The sequence below is a fragment of the Pteronotus mesoamericanus genome, unplaced genomic scaffold, assembly GCF_021234165.1.
Source record: "Pteronotus mesoamericanus isolate MK-2021 breed Mesoamerican mustached bat unplaced genomic scaffold, CSHL_Meso_final scaffold_137, whole genome shotgun sequence".
In the NCBI taxonomy this organism is placed as follows: Eukaryota; Metazoa; Chordata; class Mammalia; order Chiroptera; family Mormoopidae; genus Pteronotus; species Pteronotus mesoamericanus.
The window spans coordinates 6,650,664-6,664,986 of NW_026555306.1; the positions used below are offsets into that span (position 1 = coordinate 6,650,664).

At 52.7% G+C, this 14,323-nt stretch overlaps 2 protein-coding genes across 2 annotated transcripts; both read right to left on the reverse strand.

The window, feature by feature from the left end:
* Window positions 1–221: 221 nt before the first annotated feature.
* On the reverse strand, window positions 222–4,687 carry KLK8 (kallikrein related peptidase 8). The gene is made up of 5 exons (XM_054588421.1): window positions 4,618–4,687; window positions 3,893–4,052; window positions 3,397–3,650; window positions 1,601–1,734; window positions 222–383 (listed from the first exon to the last, which is right to left on the reverse strand). Exons 1-5 carry the CDS (start codon window positions 4,685–4,687, stop codon window positions 222–224), a joined length of 780 nt encoding a protein of 259 aa, XP_054444396.1.
* Window positions 4,688–6,400: 1,713 nt separating this feature from the next.
* Window positions 6,401–11,448, reverse strand: LOC129082819 (kallikrein-9-like). Its single transcript, XM_054588555.1, has 5 exons — window positions 11,337–11,448; window positions 11,014–11,170; window positions 8,211–8,476; window positions 6,899–7,035; window positions 6,401–6,553 (listed from the first exon to the last, which is right to left on the reverse strand). The coding sequence occupies exons 1-5, from the start codon at window positions 11,446–11,448 to the stop codon at window positions 6,401–6,403; spliced, it is 825 nt and encodes a 274-aa protein (XP_054444530.1).
* Between the last annotated feature and the right edge of the window lie 2,875 nt (window positions 11,449–14,323).

Sequence of the window (14,323 nt, forward strand, 5' to 3'; positions counted from 1 at the left end):
ATTAACCCCCCCTTCCTCCAAGTCCTTCCAGGAAAAAGGGGTTCCTTCAGACAGTGGTGATGGCCAGAGTGACCATGGGGCCCTGGTCTGTCTAGGCTTCGGTCAAGCCTCCCATCGAGGCTCCGATTCCCTCCCCCCACCCCTCCCAGCAGAGCCAAAGCAAAACAGGCAAAGAGCCAAGCCATGGGGTTGGGTTTATTGAGGGGGATCCAAAGCTTGCCCTAGGCGCAGCTCCTGCGGCCTATGGTCTTCTTGATCCAGTCCAGATAGAGGCAGATGTTGGTGTAGATGCCAGGTCTCTGGGGTTGCCCGCAGGGGTCTGAGCCCCAAGATGTGATACCTTGGAGAACGCCGCCACACACCAGCGGACCCCCGGAATCACCCTGGACGGGGGTAGGGGGAGAGTTTCACCGAAGATGCCCAGCTATACACAAGATTTAGTACCAGCTCTGTACCATGATTGGTCCCCTCCAGCCAGGGGATAAGAGCATTGTCCCCTGGTTGCCAACCATTGGCTAGGGTGAGAAAGGGGTGGAGCCTCCCATGCAGGAGGGAACGAACTATCTAAGGATGGTGAGGGGAATCCTGACCAATGAGAGAAGAGAATACTCTGGTGGGTCCAATCCAGAGAGAAGACAGCGGGGACTGAGCTGATGTATTCTCCAGTCACCAAACATGGAAGCAAGGAGCAGGGTTCTTTGGACACAGGCACGCACGCACGCACGCACGCACGCACGCATGCACGGACAGGGAAATAGTGGGAGGGTCTAAGGAAAGTAAACAGTGTCTCTAGGAATCATCCAGACACACTGGATCCTCAGGGCAGGAGCACGATGGAAGGACTGTGATCCTGGCCAATGGGGAAGAGGCACTGGAGCATGGTCTTCAGGGACCAATCATTGACAAAGGGGGGAGGGGCTTCCACGAAGGAGACAAAGCCAGGGAGGGCCCTGAGGACTGGAGGTGCAGCCAATGGGAAAGAGAATGTTTTATCTGCGGGGAAATCCCAAGATTTGTCTTCGCAGGGACGGGACGTCTTTGAAGGAGCAGTGAAGTCCAGGGCGCCATTCGCTGAACAACGGAGAAGAGAACATTGCTCCCCATGAAACCCATCAGAGGAGCAGGCCGCTGTGCCAGGGAGCCCGGTCAGGTGCCAGAAAGGAGTGGCTGCCTAGCTGGTCGCAGGCAGAGTCAGCACAAATGTCAGGAACTGACGCTCACACAGGGAGCGGAAGGCTGTGTGTCCTCTAGCCTCAGACTCACTCCTTCATGGGCATCTCCTCTCACCCCCTTTAACTGCCCCCTCCCTGGCCCCATCCTGCAGATGGGGCTCCAAAGAAAAGGACAGAGACTATTTAATGCTTCGGATCCCTGCACTGTGGGACCTGCCGGGGGAGCCTGTGTGTGTGCATGTGTGTGTGTGGCCTTCTCTGAATCTTCTTCCCACTTCATAGACATGGGAACGACCTCTGTGCCTGCTAACTCCTTGGGGTCACTCCCTGCCATGCCTTCTACATGGGACAAAGGACAAAGGAAGAGAGAGGTTTCAGATCGGTTCATTCAGAAGTAATTTCAATCCGTTAATTAGGGACTCACTCACCTGGCATGAGTCAGCCCCTTTGCTGTCACCAGCACAGATCATACCCTCGGTGACATCCTCAGGGTAGGCGTCTTCACACCGCTTGTGCGGAAAGATCTCTACTTGTGCACAGTGGAGTGCATCCGGAAAGTTCTCTGAGGGGTAGAGGTTGTAAGTTCCCAGAGAGAGCAACCCTCCCCTACCAGTCCCATCTGGACCAATCTCCTTTCTGTGAACCCGCAGATGCATATGGAAGCTTCTGACAGATGTCTCAGGCGCATCACTTCTCCCCACCTTAAACAAAGCCATGGTCCTTGCTGCTTTCTTTTTTCCACCTCGAGTGCGACCACTGGGCTCTACCTTTTGTTTCTTGCCCTGAGTCATTTTCAAATTAAGAATCAGGAACCTGGAGGGCTTGCATGTGCCCCCTTGCGATACCTCTGGCCCCACTTTGTGCAGTTTTCCCACCCCCGGACCACCAGGCTCTCAATCTCAGCTAAATCCTACTTCTTGCAAATGCCACCTCCCTGTAGAAACCTTTTATGGCCATTTTAATTTAGACACCACCCCTGTCTTCTTGCCATCTATGATAGTTCACGGTAGCTCTTAACTCTACCTCACATTTCGTGTTATAGGTATTTGTTTAATTGTCCAATTCCCCCACTTTGCACGCAACTCCATAAGGATCAAGACTCATACAGTACAGCACCTGGTGCCTGTCAGATCCTCACATGGAAGTGCTGAATTAATGACTGGAAGTGAAATTCATCTTTCTTTTCAGCCTTTGAGCAACAAACATGATGGGGGGAATGTCTATCTGGCACCTCAATGTACCAGAAGCTATATGGTCACATCTCATTGAACCTTCACAGCAGCTTTTGGAAGGAAGGGTGCATTCATTCATTCCCTAATTCACTCATACACATAATCATTCAGCAAATGTTTATGGAGCACAACCCTGAGCACTAAGGAACACCCAAGAAAGAAAACAGATATAACATGAACCCCTGTGGAGCTTAAACATTTACTGGCTAGTTATCCCCGTTTTGCAGATGAGGAAACAGAGGCCAAGGGATGGGAAGGGACTTGTCCAGGGACAAAGGACAGAGCCACGATTTGCTCGGACCTGCCTGATGCACGAACAGGCAGGCCTTCCCATCATCCTGTTTTCTCTCCAGAAGTGAGAGTCAGGCAGGCAGGGGCCTTAACCCCGGCTTTGTTGCTTCCTGGCAAATCACATCGCCTCTCTGAGATGGGTCCCAATTCCTTCACTGTGAAGCAGGGTATGGGGCTACTTAGACCCCCAAAGTCCCTGAGGGAGGACTTCAGTGGGGGTCCAGAGTAATGAGGGAGCCGGAAACCTAGACTGTGGGTCCTGGGGTAGGAAGGGCTGGGACTGTGAGCAATCTGGGCCCAGGAATTCTTGGGTTCAAGAAGAAAAAAAAGTGCTGAGAAGTTTGTTTTTGGGGGCCACGGCAAATCCTTTGTAGCCCACGTCTATTAATGAGATTGTATAAAACCCTATACAACAAAGGTCTCATAACATGGTACTCCCCACCATAAAGGAGAGATGTATTCATTTATCCATTCATTCATCCATCCATCCAGAGTCTTGAGCCTTGCTTAACAGCATGCTAGTTTGCTTTCTTTCTCCCTCCGCTCCTATTAACATTCTAGCCTTCAAGGTTCCTAACATGGGCCACTTGCGAATCTCAGCCTCACACTCACTATCCCTTCCTTATCTCCTTCTAAGGATAGAGCTTTGCCAATGGCTTGGGGTTCACAGGGCCCACCAGCTCCTCCTCCCCTCCCACTACCTTGGGGGCTGGAAATAGTGCCCCAGCCTGAGACGATGCACTTCTGGCCAGCTTGAGGGCAGTGATCTGTCAGGTTGATGGGCTTCACTTTAGGCCCTAGGGATGCTGGATCACGCAGTCGAATGAGCATCAGATCATGCTTGTGGTTGTTGCTGTTGCTGTTGTAGCAGGGGTGTGGGATGGACTGAGCCACCGCCCTTTCTTGCTCTGGCCCGTTCTGCAGTCTGTGATCTCCCAAGTGTACTGTGTACTTCCTGTTAATGATGGGGGTTAGTTTGGGACCCAACCCCCTCATTACTGTCCCCTCATCTCCCAGAGTCCAGGCCCCCAGCCCCTCCTCCCTTAGACCCTGGAGTCCAGGCCCCTCAGTGCCCTCTCTTCTCACACCTCCTCTCAGCGCTGGCCCTCAGCTCTCTCTTTCCTGAGGGCGAGCCCCAACCTCCTCATCCCCCCCCCGGCCCTGTCCAGCCCACCTCTGCCCCAGACATCCACTCACTGTTTTTTACAGTGGGCTGCTGTGAGAACCCAGTTGGCGTCTATGAGGACACCCCCGCAGAGCAGACGGACGCCCTGGAACAAGGCCGTCTGCCAAGGCTGCGAATGGGGCTCGCACTCCTGGCCCCCAAGCACCTTGTCCTCCTGTGCCCTCCAGTGTCCTGCGGCCAGAATGGAGAAGGTTGGGTCGCTACCCACCCCCCCCTCCCAGAAAGTACACGGGCGAAGGAGGAAGGGGGAGGGGAGGAAAACCACTGTGGGTTCAAAGGGACACACCCGAGCTCTCTGCCTGCCTCCTCCTGTGTCCACACACCCTCACTCTGTGGGGCTCCTGGCTTGCACATGATGCCACACAGACACACACGGACACTCGTTGAAGCCCATGAGTCATCATCACACAGAGTCGCACACCTGAGCATGCTTGCATGCTTTCACATGCCTCCACATGCATCCACATGCTCCTACAGTCCCGTGTGTATCTGCACCCCCTGGCAGGCAGCCCCACAGGCTTGGCGTGCTCATGCCAATTTGCAGCATTACCTGGCACTATTACCCACTGCCACCAGTGCCATAGCTGCACGCCCGCCCAGGAAAGCAAGGCCACGGAAGCCCCCACATCCGATTGCACACTTCGCCCACCCCACCCGCCACCACATGCACCCACATAACTACCACGGCATGTCCACGGGCTCGCGCGTGCTACCAGTGCCTTCCAGCGCTCCTCACCTGCACTGGCTTCCAACGGCAAAAGCAGGAACATCCAGGCACAAAGTGCAGCACGAGATGGGTGTCCCATGCTGGGGTCTGGGGGAGGGGGAGCAGAGGGCTGAGAGGCAAGGAGGGAGGAGCTTGAAATCCTGCTGATATCTTAGGATTGGGAAGGGGGCAGAGCATCCAGAGTTGTTCTTCTGGCTCATGCAGGAGGAAGGGACTGGGGCCCAGATTCTTGGGTCTGAGTGAGAACAGGGTGCGCCCCAGATTCCCGAAAACGAGGCGAGAGGGCGCTGGGGGTCTGGATTTTTACAGGTCCCAGGGAGCAGGGAGTTAGGGTCCAGGATTCCTCCTGAATCTTGAGGAGGAGGAGGCTGGGGCTCAGATGCCTGGGCCCTTGAAAGAGGAAGGGATAAGCAGTTAAAGTCCGGGGCCTGAAGGAAGAGGGGCCCCGGGGCTAGAAGCAAGACGCCGCGAATGCAGAGTCCAGAGGGGCGGGGTCACCTACTGATCCGGATCCAGAGGAAGAGGCCCCAGTACTTCGGCTATCTGCCGGGTACGGGACTCTGGAGGTTTTTATCTGGAAATCCCCGCCCCCCGCTCCGCCTCCTCCGTGCCCGAGCTTGACGGAGCATCCCTGGGTCTGAGTGAGGAGAGTCTGAGGGGCTGAAGGGAAATTCTTGAGGGAGGGGGAGCTGAAATCTCGAGGTTCGGAGGCAAGGAAGAGGAGCTCAGTGCTGTGGCTGCTGGGTCTCAGAAAGGACTGGGGGCTCGGACGCTTGGATCTCGGGGAGGGCAGGACTGGGGACGCTGAACCCTGAGGAAGGGGCCGGACTCCTGGGTCTGAATGAGGAGGAGGCCGGCGGGGGCGGGGGGCGGTCTGGACCCCTGAATCCAAGGGGTGAGAGGGCTTGAGTCCCGGCCTTTGAGACTGAGAAAGGAGGGGGGCTGCTGCCAATAACCCCGAATAGAAGAAAGGCGAGTCTTCTGGGTCCTGACGTCTGAGGGCGGACCGGACCCGCCCGCTGTCCCCGGAGAGAGGTCCGCGATCTGGGAAGGCAGGTTTGGGAGGCACCGTGACCTGGTTTCCCCTTCCCCTGGGGGTGACGGGACCAGCCTGAGCAGAACCCGGGAGGTCTGCTGCAATAGGGCTGATGAAGGAAGGCTTCAGGCAGAGCCGGCTAAGGGTTCAAGGGAAATTTTAAGGCGGTGGCGGTTCCCTGTCTGCCCTCCTCTGCCCCCCACCCCTCCGTTGCCCTTCCTCCATCCCACATCGCGGGCAGAAAGAAGACAGGGTTCCGCGCGTTTATTGCAAAATCATCCATTGGCTCTGAAGGGATCGAGACCCTCCCGGTAACTTCTCCCAGACGGTCCGGATCAGAGTTCAAACCCAGAACCCCCCTAATCCGAGGCGGGAGAGCCAGACTCGGTTTGCGAGCGTCTCGGGGAAGCTCCAGCGCCCCTGACGTCACGGGGGGCGGGACCACACGGGGTGGAGTCCAAGCAGGGGCGTCTCATTGGGCAAAGCTCCGAGGGGAGGAGCTAATTGGTGGATTTCGTGCCGGAGGCAGGACCACCAGGTGATGCTGTTCCCCAGGGTGGTGCCAGTTCTTGGTGACGTCCGAAACGGGGGCCAGGAGGGTGGAGTTGTCTCTCTGCTCCATCCCGAGGCGGCGGAGCCTAAATATCTAGAAGGCTTCTTCGGGACAGCTGAGGCCACGGGTGGAGACCGTGGAGGCTGGAGCCTCTGTGCTCTACGTCTGCCTTTCTCTCTAGGTCGTCCAAGGCACGAGGGCTCTCAGTTTTCCTTCATTGTATTTAGGATCCAGTGCACGTAGTGGCAGACACTCGTGTAGACGGCGGGGCGCCGGGGTGTGGAGCAGGGCTCGGCGCCTCCGGACACCACGCCAGCCAGAGTCCCGTGACAAACCAGAGGCCCCCCAGAGTCACCCTGTGCACGGGGAAAAGAAGCAGAGAAACTGTTAGGCCAGTTTAATTATGACATAACACAGACCACTTCCCCCCTTCCCGGGGATCCCCAGTTTCTAACTGGCCCCAAACCCAGACGTCCAGGTCTTCAGTCCCTCCTCCCTCAGACTCAGGAGTCAAAGGAGTTCATAGCCTCCACCTCTCCCTTGGACCTAGCATTCTGGGTCCCTAGCACCCTCCTTCCCCAGGACTTAAGAGTCCGGACCCCCAGTTCCTTCCTTCTTTAGATCCAGAAATCTCGGTCCTGGCCCCATCCTCTCTCGGGTCCCAGGGGCCCCAGAAGGATATTCATCTCCCTCCGCCTCACCTGGCAGGAGCCCCGGCCGCCCTCCCACAGGCCGGCACAGAGCATGCTCTTGGAGATGTGGCCTGGGTATGCCCGGTGGCAGAGTCTAGGCTCCAGGATGCTGATGTTGGCACACTGCAGCGTGAGCGGGTACTGCACTGTTGGTGGGGGAGACCACAGGGGGTCAGCAGCTGTACCCACCTCACTCAGCACAACCCCCGCCCCCCGTCCTTTCTTAAGGAGGATCCATGAGCCACAGCATAAGATTCTCCAAGAACGACACAAGGGGCAGTGACAAAGACAATCATAGCATGAAAGAGAAACAGATGTGTATGAGAGGGATGGAGGGAGGGAGAGAGACAGAAAGACGCAGAGAGCAAAGAGACGAGAAGACACATGTATAATTTGCAGAGAGAAAAATAGAGACCATGGCAGGAGCTAGAGACCTCTAAAGGGGAAAGAAATTCCCAGAGGAGGATGTGAAGAAATAGAAATGGGCCCAGAGATATCTAGTGAGAGGCAGTGAATTAAAGGGGAGGAGATATTTATAAGGAGAAGGTCATCGGTAGGCACAGAGATAAAGATTTAGAGATATTCAGTAGAAATAGAAGGAGTTAAAGCAAATAGAGATAGACATGGATATATAACCCTAAATAGATATATATGAGTGTATATATATACATACGTGTGTATGTGTGTCCCTAACCATCCAGGGTCTTGATGGGTAAACAGAAGTGGGGGGACTGTTGTGGTTTTGTCTGCAGGGGCCACCTCCACTCTATCCAGTAACGGTCGCTCTTTTAGGAATGTGGGCCCCGCATTGCTAGTCCTTCACCAGTGAATCCAGAGGCTTGGCCTTTATGTGAAAGCTCGCAGGTTTTTGATGTTGGCAGCAACACATTCCGGCTTTTTTTTCCAAGACACTCTGAAAACCAGCACTAACGTGGGACACAAATTTGGCTAACAGGTTGTTGGTCTGTGACTCTGAGAAATGTAGGACTTACTTCAACATTAAGATACACATGTTTTTACATTTAAACATCCTGAAATCAGGATGTATCTTCTGGTAAATGGCGTCACACGAGGATCAATGGGACTGTTTTCCTCCCGCTCTCAGTGGGTTGTGAAGTAATGATGCACCTTATAATTTATAGCATCTTAGATTTGATGAATATATGGGTGGATCGATAGACAGGTAGGTAGGTAGATAGATAGATAGATAGATAGATAGATAGATAGATAAGGGATAGAGGTAAAAAGGCAGAGACAGAAGAGGAGGGATTTAGACCCTCCAGATGGGACGTAAGAGAGTATGTCATGGGCAAGGCTGTACCCATGGGGCTGGACACGGCCCCCCAGCCCGAGATGAGGCACTGGGTGCCTGGGGAGACGCAGGTGTGGCTGACGTTGAGGGGCTGCACAGCAGATCCCAGGCGAGCCTTCCTGGGCAGGCGGATCAGCATGATGTCATGGTTGTGGTCTTGGGCTCTGAGATCCTTATTGAACCCAGGGTGCGGGAAGAAGTCCGTGACCCGGAACAGCTGCTCTGGACCCTCCCATTTCCAGAGGTGATGCTCCCCGATGCGGGCCCACAGGTACCTGCTGGGACATGCCTCAGAGGTCAAGGTGAATGTCCACCATCCACCGGGCGCTGTGTGACTCTCCACAGGCTACCTCTTTTCTCTGGCACCTCATCATATGTGTGCTGTGTGATTTTAGGGAAGACTCACACTGTCTCTGGGCCTCTGATCCCCACTCTGTCCCTTCATCTGCCTCTGCTATGGTAGCTCTCCCCCAAAAGCTCACACCATTTCCTAGGTCCATGCCAAGTGAACCACCTTCTTCCTTGCCCCACCTGGAGCCTTAGTGGTGACCTGGGTCCCCTGGAACCCCGTAGGCACATGGGGACTCCACCTACAACACAAAAACAGCTCCACCCCTGCCCCCACAGGTCTGGTGGCTTCTGTGGGGAGTGGCTCTGTGTGTGTTCCGGTGTGTATGTATGGAGGGGGATGGGATATGGAAAATCCCCAAGTTTGGGGTCATCTGCGGCCTCAGGCCTTTTCTGTCTGCCATATCCCTCACCCCACAATGCATTGCCTCCTGAAATCTAACCTTAAGCCCTGTCTCACTGCAGTTCTAGTCCGTGTGCTCTGCTCTGGGTCCGTGCCCTGGACAGATGGGGACTTTCTGGGGGTCTATGTATCCATCCCCCACCCCCAGCCTCTGATCTCTCCCATCAGGGACCAGGCTAATGACTGAGAAGCCCGGGCTTGAGGCCTGTGTGGTTATTTCTGTCTCTGTGCCTTTCTGTCACCGTGGTGCCTCGGCTCTGTATCCGGGAAACCTCAGATCCCACCTCGTCCTTAGCCCTGAATCCCTTCTACTTCCATGTCTCTGCTTTTCTCCTTCTTTGTCTTTGAGGCTAAAATCTGAACATTGCTCTCCTAGCGTGGTGTACAGAACCTGGAGCCAAAAGAGACCCATCGCAGAGCAATGCATGCTGGGAGATCACCACTGAGCACCCTGTCCCTGCACCTGCGCTGGATCCCTGGAGGGAGGAACATCCGAACAGACGGACGACCCCTTTCCAGAGACAAGCAGATTGGACTTCTCCCTCCAGCAGATTCTAGGATTCCATCAAAATATCCAAAATCTAAAATTCCAGTGCTCTGGGATTCTAACACTCCAGGGATCAACAGCTTCTAGAATTCTATGAGGCTCAACTTCTAGAAGTTTTCGCTTCTCGGAATCAAAAATTCTAGGATTTTAATATTAACTGAATTTGGGGGCGGGTGAAGGTGGAGGAAGCGGTCGGGGGGAGGGAATAAATGGTAATAGAAAAATACAATAAGAAAGTAAAGTAATTGCCCCTGACCAGTGTGGCTCAGTTGGTTGGGCTCCCTCCCATTAAGCGAAAAGTTGCCATTTGGATTCCCAGTCAGGGCATGTGCCTGGGTTGTTGGTTTTGTCCCCGGTCGGGGCATGTACAAGAATCAACTGATCGATGTTTCTCTGTCACATCGAAGTTTTTCTCCATCTCCATCTCCCTCCCTTCCGCTCGCTCTAAAAATAAATAAATGAAATCTTTAAAAAAATAAAAATTAATTATTGCTAAAAATAATAAAATTATTGGAATTAAATCTAGGACTTCATGAGCCTAGAATTCTAATATTTTTGAACAATAAGACTAGAACGTCATCACTCTCGAATTCTCCAAATCTGTGATTTTGGAAATTAAAAAATCTAGGATTCAACCAAGGTTGAGACTCTAGAATTCTCTGAATTAAAAGTTTGGCGATTTTAAGAATCTGGAATGATAGCATTCCGCGATACTAAATCCACAGAATTCTAGAAATTTATGCATATAACCTTCTAGATTTTTTTTGCTTCAAGATTCTGGAATACTACAAATCACAGTATTCTAGGAAGTGTGAGTCAAAGATTCTAGGACTATGAGCATCTTTATTCGATGAACCTCGCCAGAATACTCTGGATCTAAGATTCTAGTACTGCTCTACCCATCCCGTACAACTACTGGGCACTTGGTATGTGGTTAATCCAAACTGAAATGTGTCATTTGTGGAAAAAACATGTCTGATTTCAAAGGCTTACACTAAAAAGAGGAAATGATGGCATTTATAGATATTTAAACACTGAATACATAGTAAAATAATATTATTTTGTGTATATTAAAAATCTATTATTAAAATTAATTTTGTTTCTCCTTTTCAATATGTCTACTAGAAAACGAAAACTTACGTGGCTAGCATTATATTTCGTTGGCAGAGCTGCTCTGGACTTGTAAGATTCTAATAGTGTCTCAGTCTGTGGATTCTATAATTCTCTGAGGTTAATGGAGAATCTCATGGATCTGAGATTTTCAGACTCTATGATTCTGGATTTCTCTGGGTCAGAGTCTAAGATTCTAAGAGAGTAAATTTTAAATCCTAGACTCTTAGACTCATTATCTAAAACTCTAGGATTAGGAAAGTTGACTCTTTGTAGTTCTGAGGTCAACTTCTGGGAAGAGAAATAGAGTCCCATCCCTTCTCGCCTACAGCCCCCTCTTTTTCCTACCAGAGACCCTTGCCCACCCCTCCCACCCACGGCCCCTCCCCAGAGTGGTCACTCACGGCTTGCGGCAGTGGGCAGCTGTGAGCAGCCAGCGGTCACTGATGAGGGTGGCCCCACAGAAGAGGTGGGTGAGGTAGAAGAGGCCGACCTGCCAGGGCTGCGAGTTGGGGTGGCATTCCTGGGCCCCGATGGCTCTGGTGTCTGCCCAGCTGTACCCTGGGGACAGGTGGGAGGCAGAGGGTCAATGGGGAGCCAGGTGGGAGGGCTAGGGAGAGATGCTGAGGGCAGGAACGGAAGGCCAAGGGCGCAAAGGGCAAGCTGCCGAGGCTGCTGGGACCAACGAGTGTCGGAGGGATGGGCAGGAGGGACACAGGAGCCTCACCTGGCAGGAGAGAAAGCAGCGCACAGACAAATCCCAGCTTCATGACCTCTGGGCGCCTGGGTCCTGGGGCCCGGCTGTGACATCTCTGCTTCTTTATGGTAAGCCATGTCATCTCCTTCCTCCTCCCTGGGGCCACCCTGTGATTAATTGGAGTTGAGAAATGTTACTGGGGGAGGAGGAAGCCCTTGGGACTTGCCTGGAAACAAACCTCCGCGAGGGAGGCCGTGAGGGAAGACCCCTGGCAGGAAGAGCTGGCCTCTTGCTGGGTCAGGGCTTGGCTAACTGGGGGAGGGGGCCTGGGTGTCTCCGAAGAGAGGGAGCCCCCATGCAGGATCTGGATACAGGAGAACCTGTGGCCAGGACGGGGAAGAGCGTGAGGAGGAAGATCCCTAGGGCTGGGTCCTGAGGAGGGAGCAAGTTTATCTTGAATGCAGCGGTGGGGAGCTGGGACCAATGCAGAGGGGCAGTGCCCGGAAATCAGGGTAGAGGAGAGAGAAAGAACCGGACTTCGGGGGAAGAAGCCACGCAGGCAGACAGGATGGGGGTGAAATGGGGAAAGAGAAAGAGAGAAAAGAGAGGTGGAGAGAGAGACACAGAAAGATGGCCGGGCGAGGGGGGTGCTCAGTTCGAGAGAAGCAGAGACCACAGTGATGGTTGACAAATGTGGTCCCACATTTGTCAGAAGCTACGCCCTTCCTCACATCCTCCGTACCACAACGGCCCAGGTGGCCGACCTGCCTAAAACTCAGCACTTTTCCCTTTTTCTTATTACCACCAGATCTTGGCTAAGCCTGGAAAGCATTTTTTTGTTGTTCTTTTCACATATCTTGTCCCCTCCGTGTTCCTTCCCATCGCCCGTTCCTGCTGCCTCTTTCCCCATCCCCCGTCATCGGGTGGGCAGCCCCGGAAGGGCCGAGCCCAGGTCTGACTCATCGCTGTGTCCCCAGAATCACCCTGTTTGGGCTGGGCTCAGGGGAGGTTTCAGAATATGTTAATTGAGTGAATATCTTTCTCAAGATCCATCTCTTCCGGGCAAACTCCTACTCATCCGTCATGACCCAACCTAAATGCCCCTTCCTTCAGGAAGCCTTCCTTGATTTCTTCAGGCAAAATCCATCTTTTCCTCTCCTGAGCACTCACAATCTTTTCCACTTGCCACAAGCCTGACTGACAAGCTGGGTCTGGGCTCCCTTTGAAGGCACCCTCACGGTGCTGTTGCAGTTTGGAGGACGAATCCTGGACCTGCACTACGTGGGTCCAAATCTCAACACTGGCAATTGCTAGGTGCGTGAACTTGAGCAGGTCACTGGACCTCCCCAATTGCTGCACCTATGAAATGCAATAGCCACCAAGGTTGCAGGGGGATTAGTGAATTCACACTATTAAGCACAACAGTGTCTGGCACATCGTATGCATTCAAGAACTATAATATGTCTGTCCCTGTCATATCGAGGCTTCCAATGACTGCAGTTGTCTTACTTCCACTCTGGGCCAGGAGCCTCAAGACTACGTGCTAAGGGCCATACTAACTGCTCTTACGGGCATCTGGACTGACCCTTTGCTCTGTACCCGGCTGTTAGGGCTGCACATAAACTGTCTCATTGACTCCTTACAAGGGTCTTTTCAATCTGCATTTCACAGGAGGGGGTGGGGGGAGATGGAGGTAGAGCATTCAAGTAATTTGCTCAAGGTCACACGATGAGCGATAGAAATACATTTTGTTCTGTCACTGGTGAGCTCCTACTGACTTGCATTTTGCTGTGTGTAATGCACGCCCACGTTTTTGTCCCAAAAGTTCAGGAAAACCTTTTAATTTCTTAATTCAATTATGTATATTTTAAGATTTTTTAGATTTAGTTTTAAAGAGGTGGGAAGGGAAGGAGAAAGAGAGGAAGGGAAACATTGATATGTGCGAGATACATTGACCGGCTGCCTCTTGCACACCCTCAACCAGGGACCTGGCCCACAACCCGGGCATGTGCCCAGACTGGGAATCAAACTGGCGACCTTTTGGTCCCCAGACTGGCGTTCAGTCCACTGAGCCACACCGGTCAGGGCTTAATTCAATTATTTATTGATTTATATGTAGGTACTTTTTTTTTGTACTATAAAGGAACTTTAGCATTTATTTCTGAGCACGTTATGGTACAAGAAATTTTATGTAACAAATAATTACCAAACACAAGAACAGATGTAAGGTATTCCAGGCAGTACTCATGTCTCATGCGCATCTTTATTTTTCCCTCAAAAAGTTGGACCAAAGAGTGCGCATTCTATACGGCAAAATATGGTACCCTTTAAAACCACACAGCAAAGCCTCCTCCTCCGAGAAGACTTCCTGGGCTCTGGCCCTTCCTTGGGGCCCTGGACTTCTTCCTGTTATGTCATTGATCAGTTTGTGTTGTTTTCCATTCCACCATATGTTGAGTGGCTTCTGTGTCAAGGCACCAAACCAGGTGCATAGAACACCACGGTGAATAAATCACGGCCCCTCCCTGCACGGACTGAGTGGGGGAGGAGGGAGGGCACAGATTATTATGGAGTAAACAAATAAATGAGATCGGTTTGGCTATAACAAGTGCTCCAAAAGAAATAAAGAAAGCGATGGATGGGTGCCTTGGGAACACCTTTCGCAAAGGAACCCTGGAAGGCCTCCTTGAGGAAGTGACCTTTAAGTGGAGACCTGAATGTCAAGGATGTTAGGCATGCCTGTCTCTCTGCCCCCACCAGCAGCTCCTGGAGGGCCGGGCCCAGTGTGATGCGCCTCATTGACGTTTCCGGGGGTGTGCTGATGGGAGCGGGGGGAGGAGTCAGCGGGAGATGCCTGCGGAATGCAAGAGCCTTCCTCACACAGGCTGCGAGGGCGGGGGCCTTGTGGTCACCGCTATGTTGCCAGCCCAGCACAGGGCCTGCCGTATAATAAATGCTCAATAAATTGGTGTTTGAAAGGGAAAACAAGAACAACCTGGGCTGGATGGAACACTTCT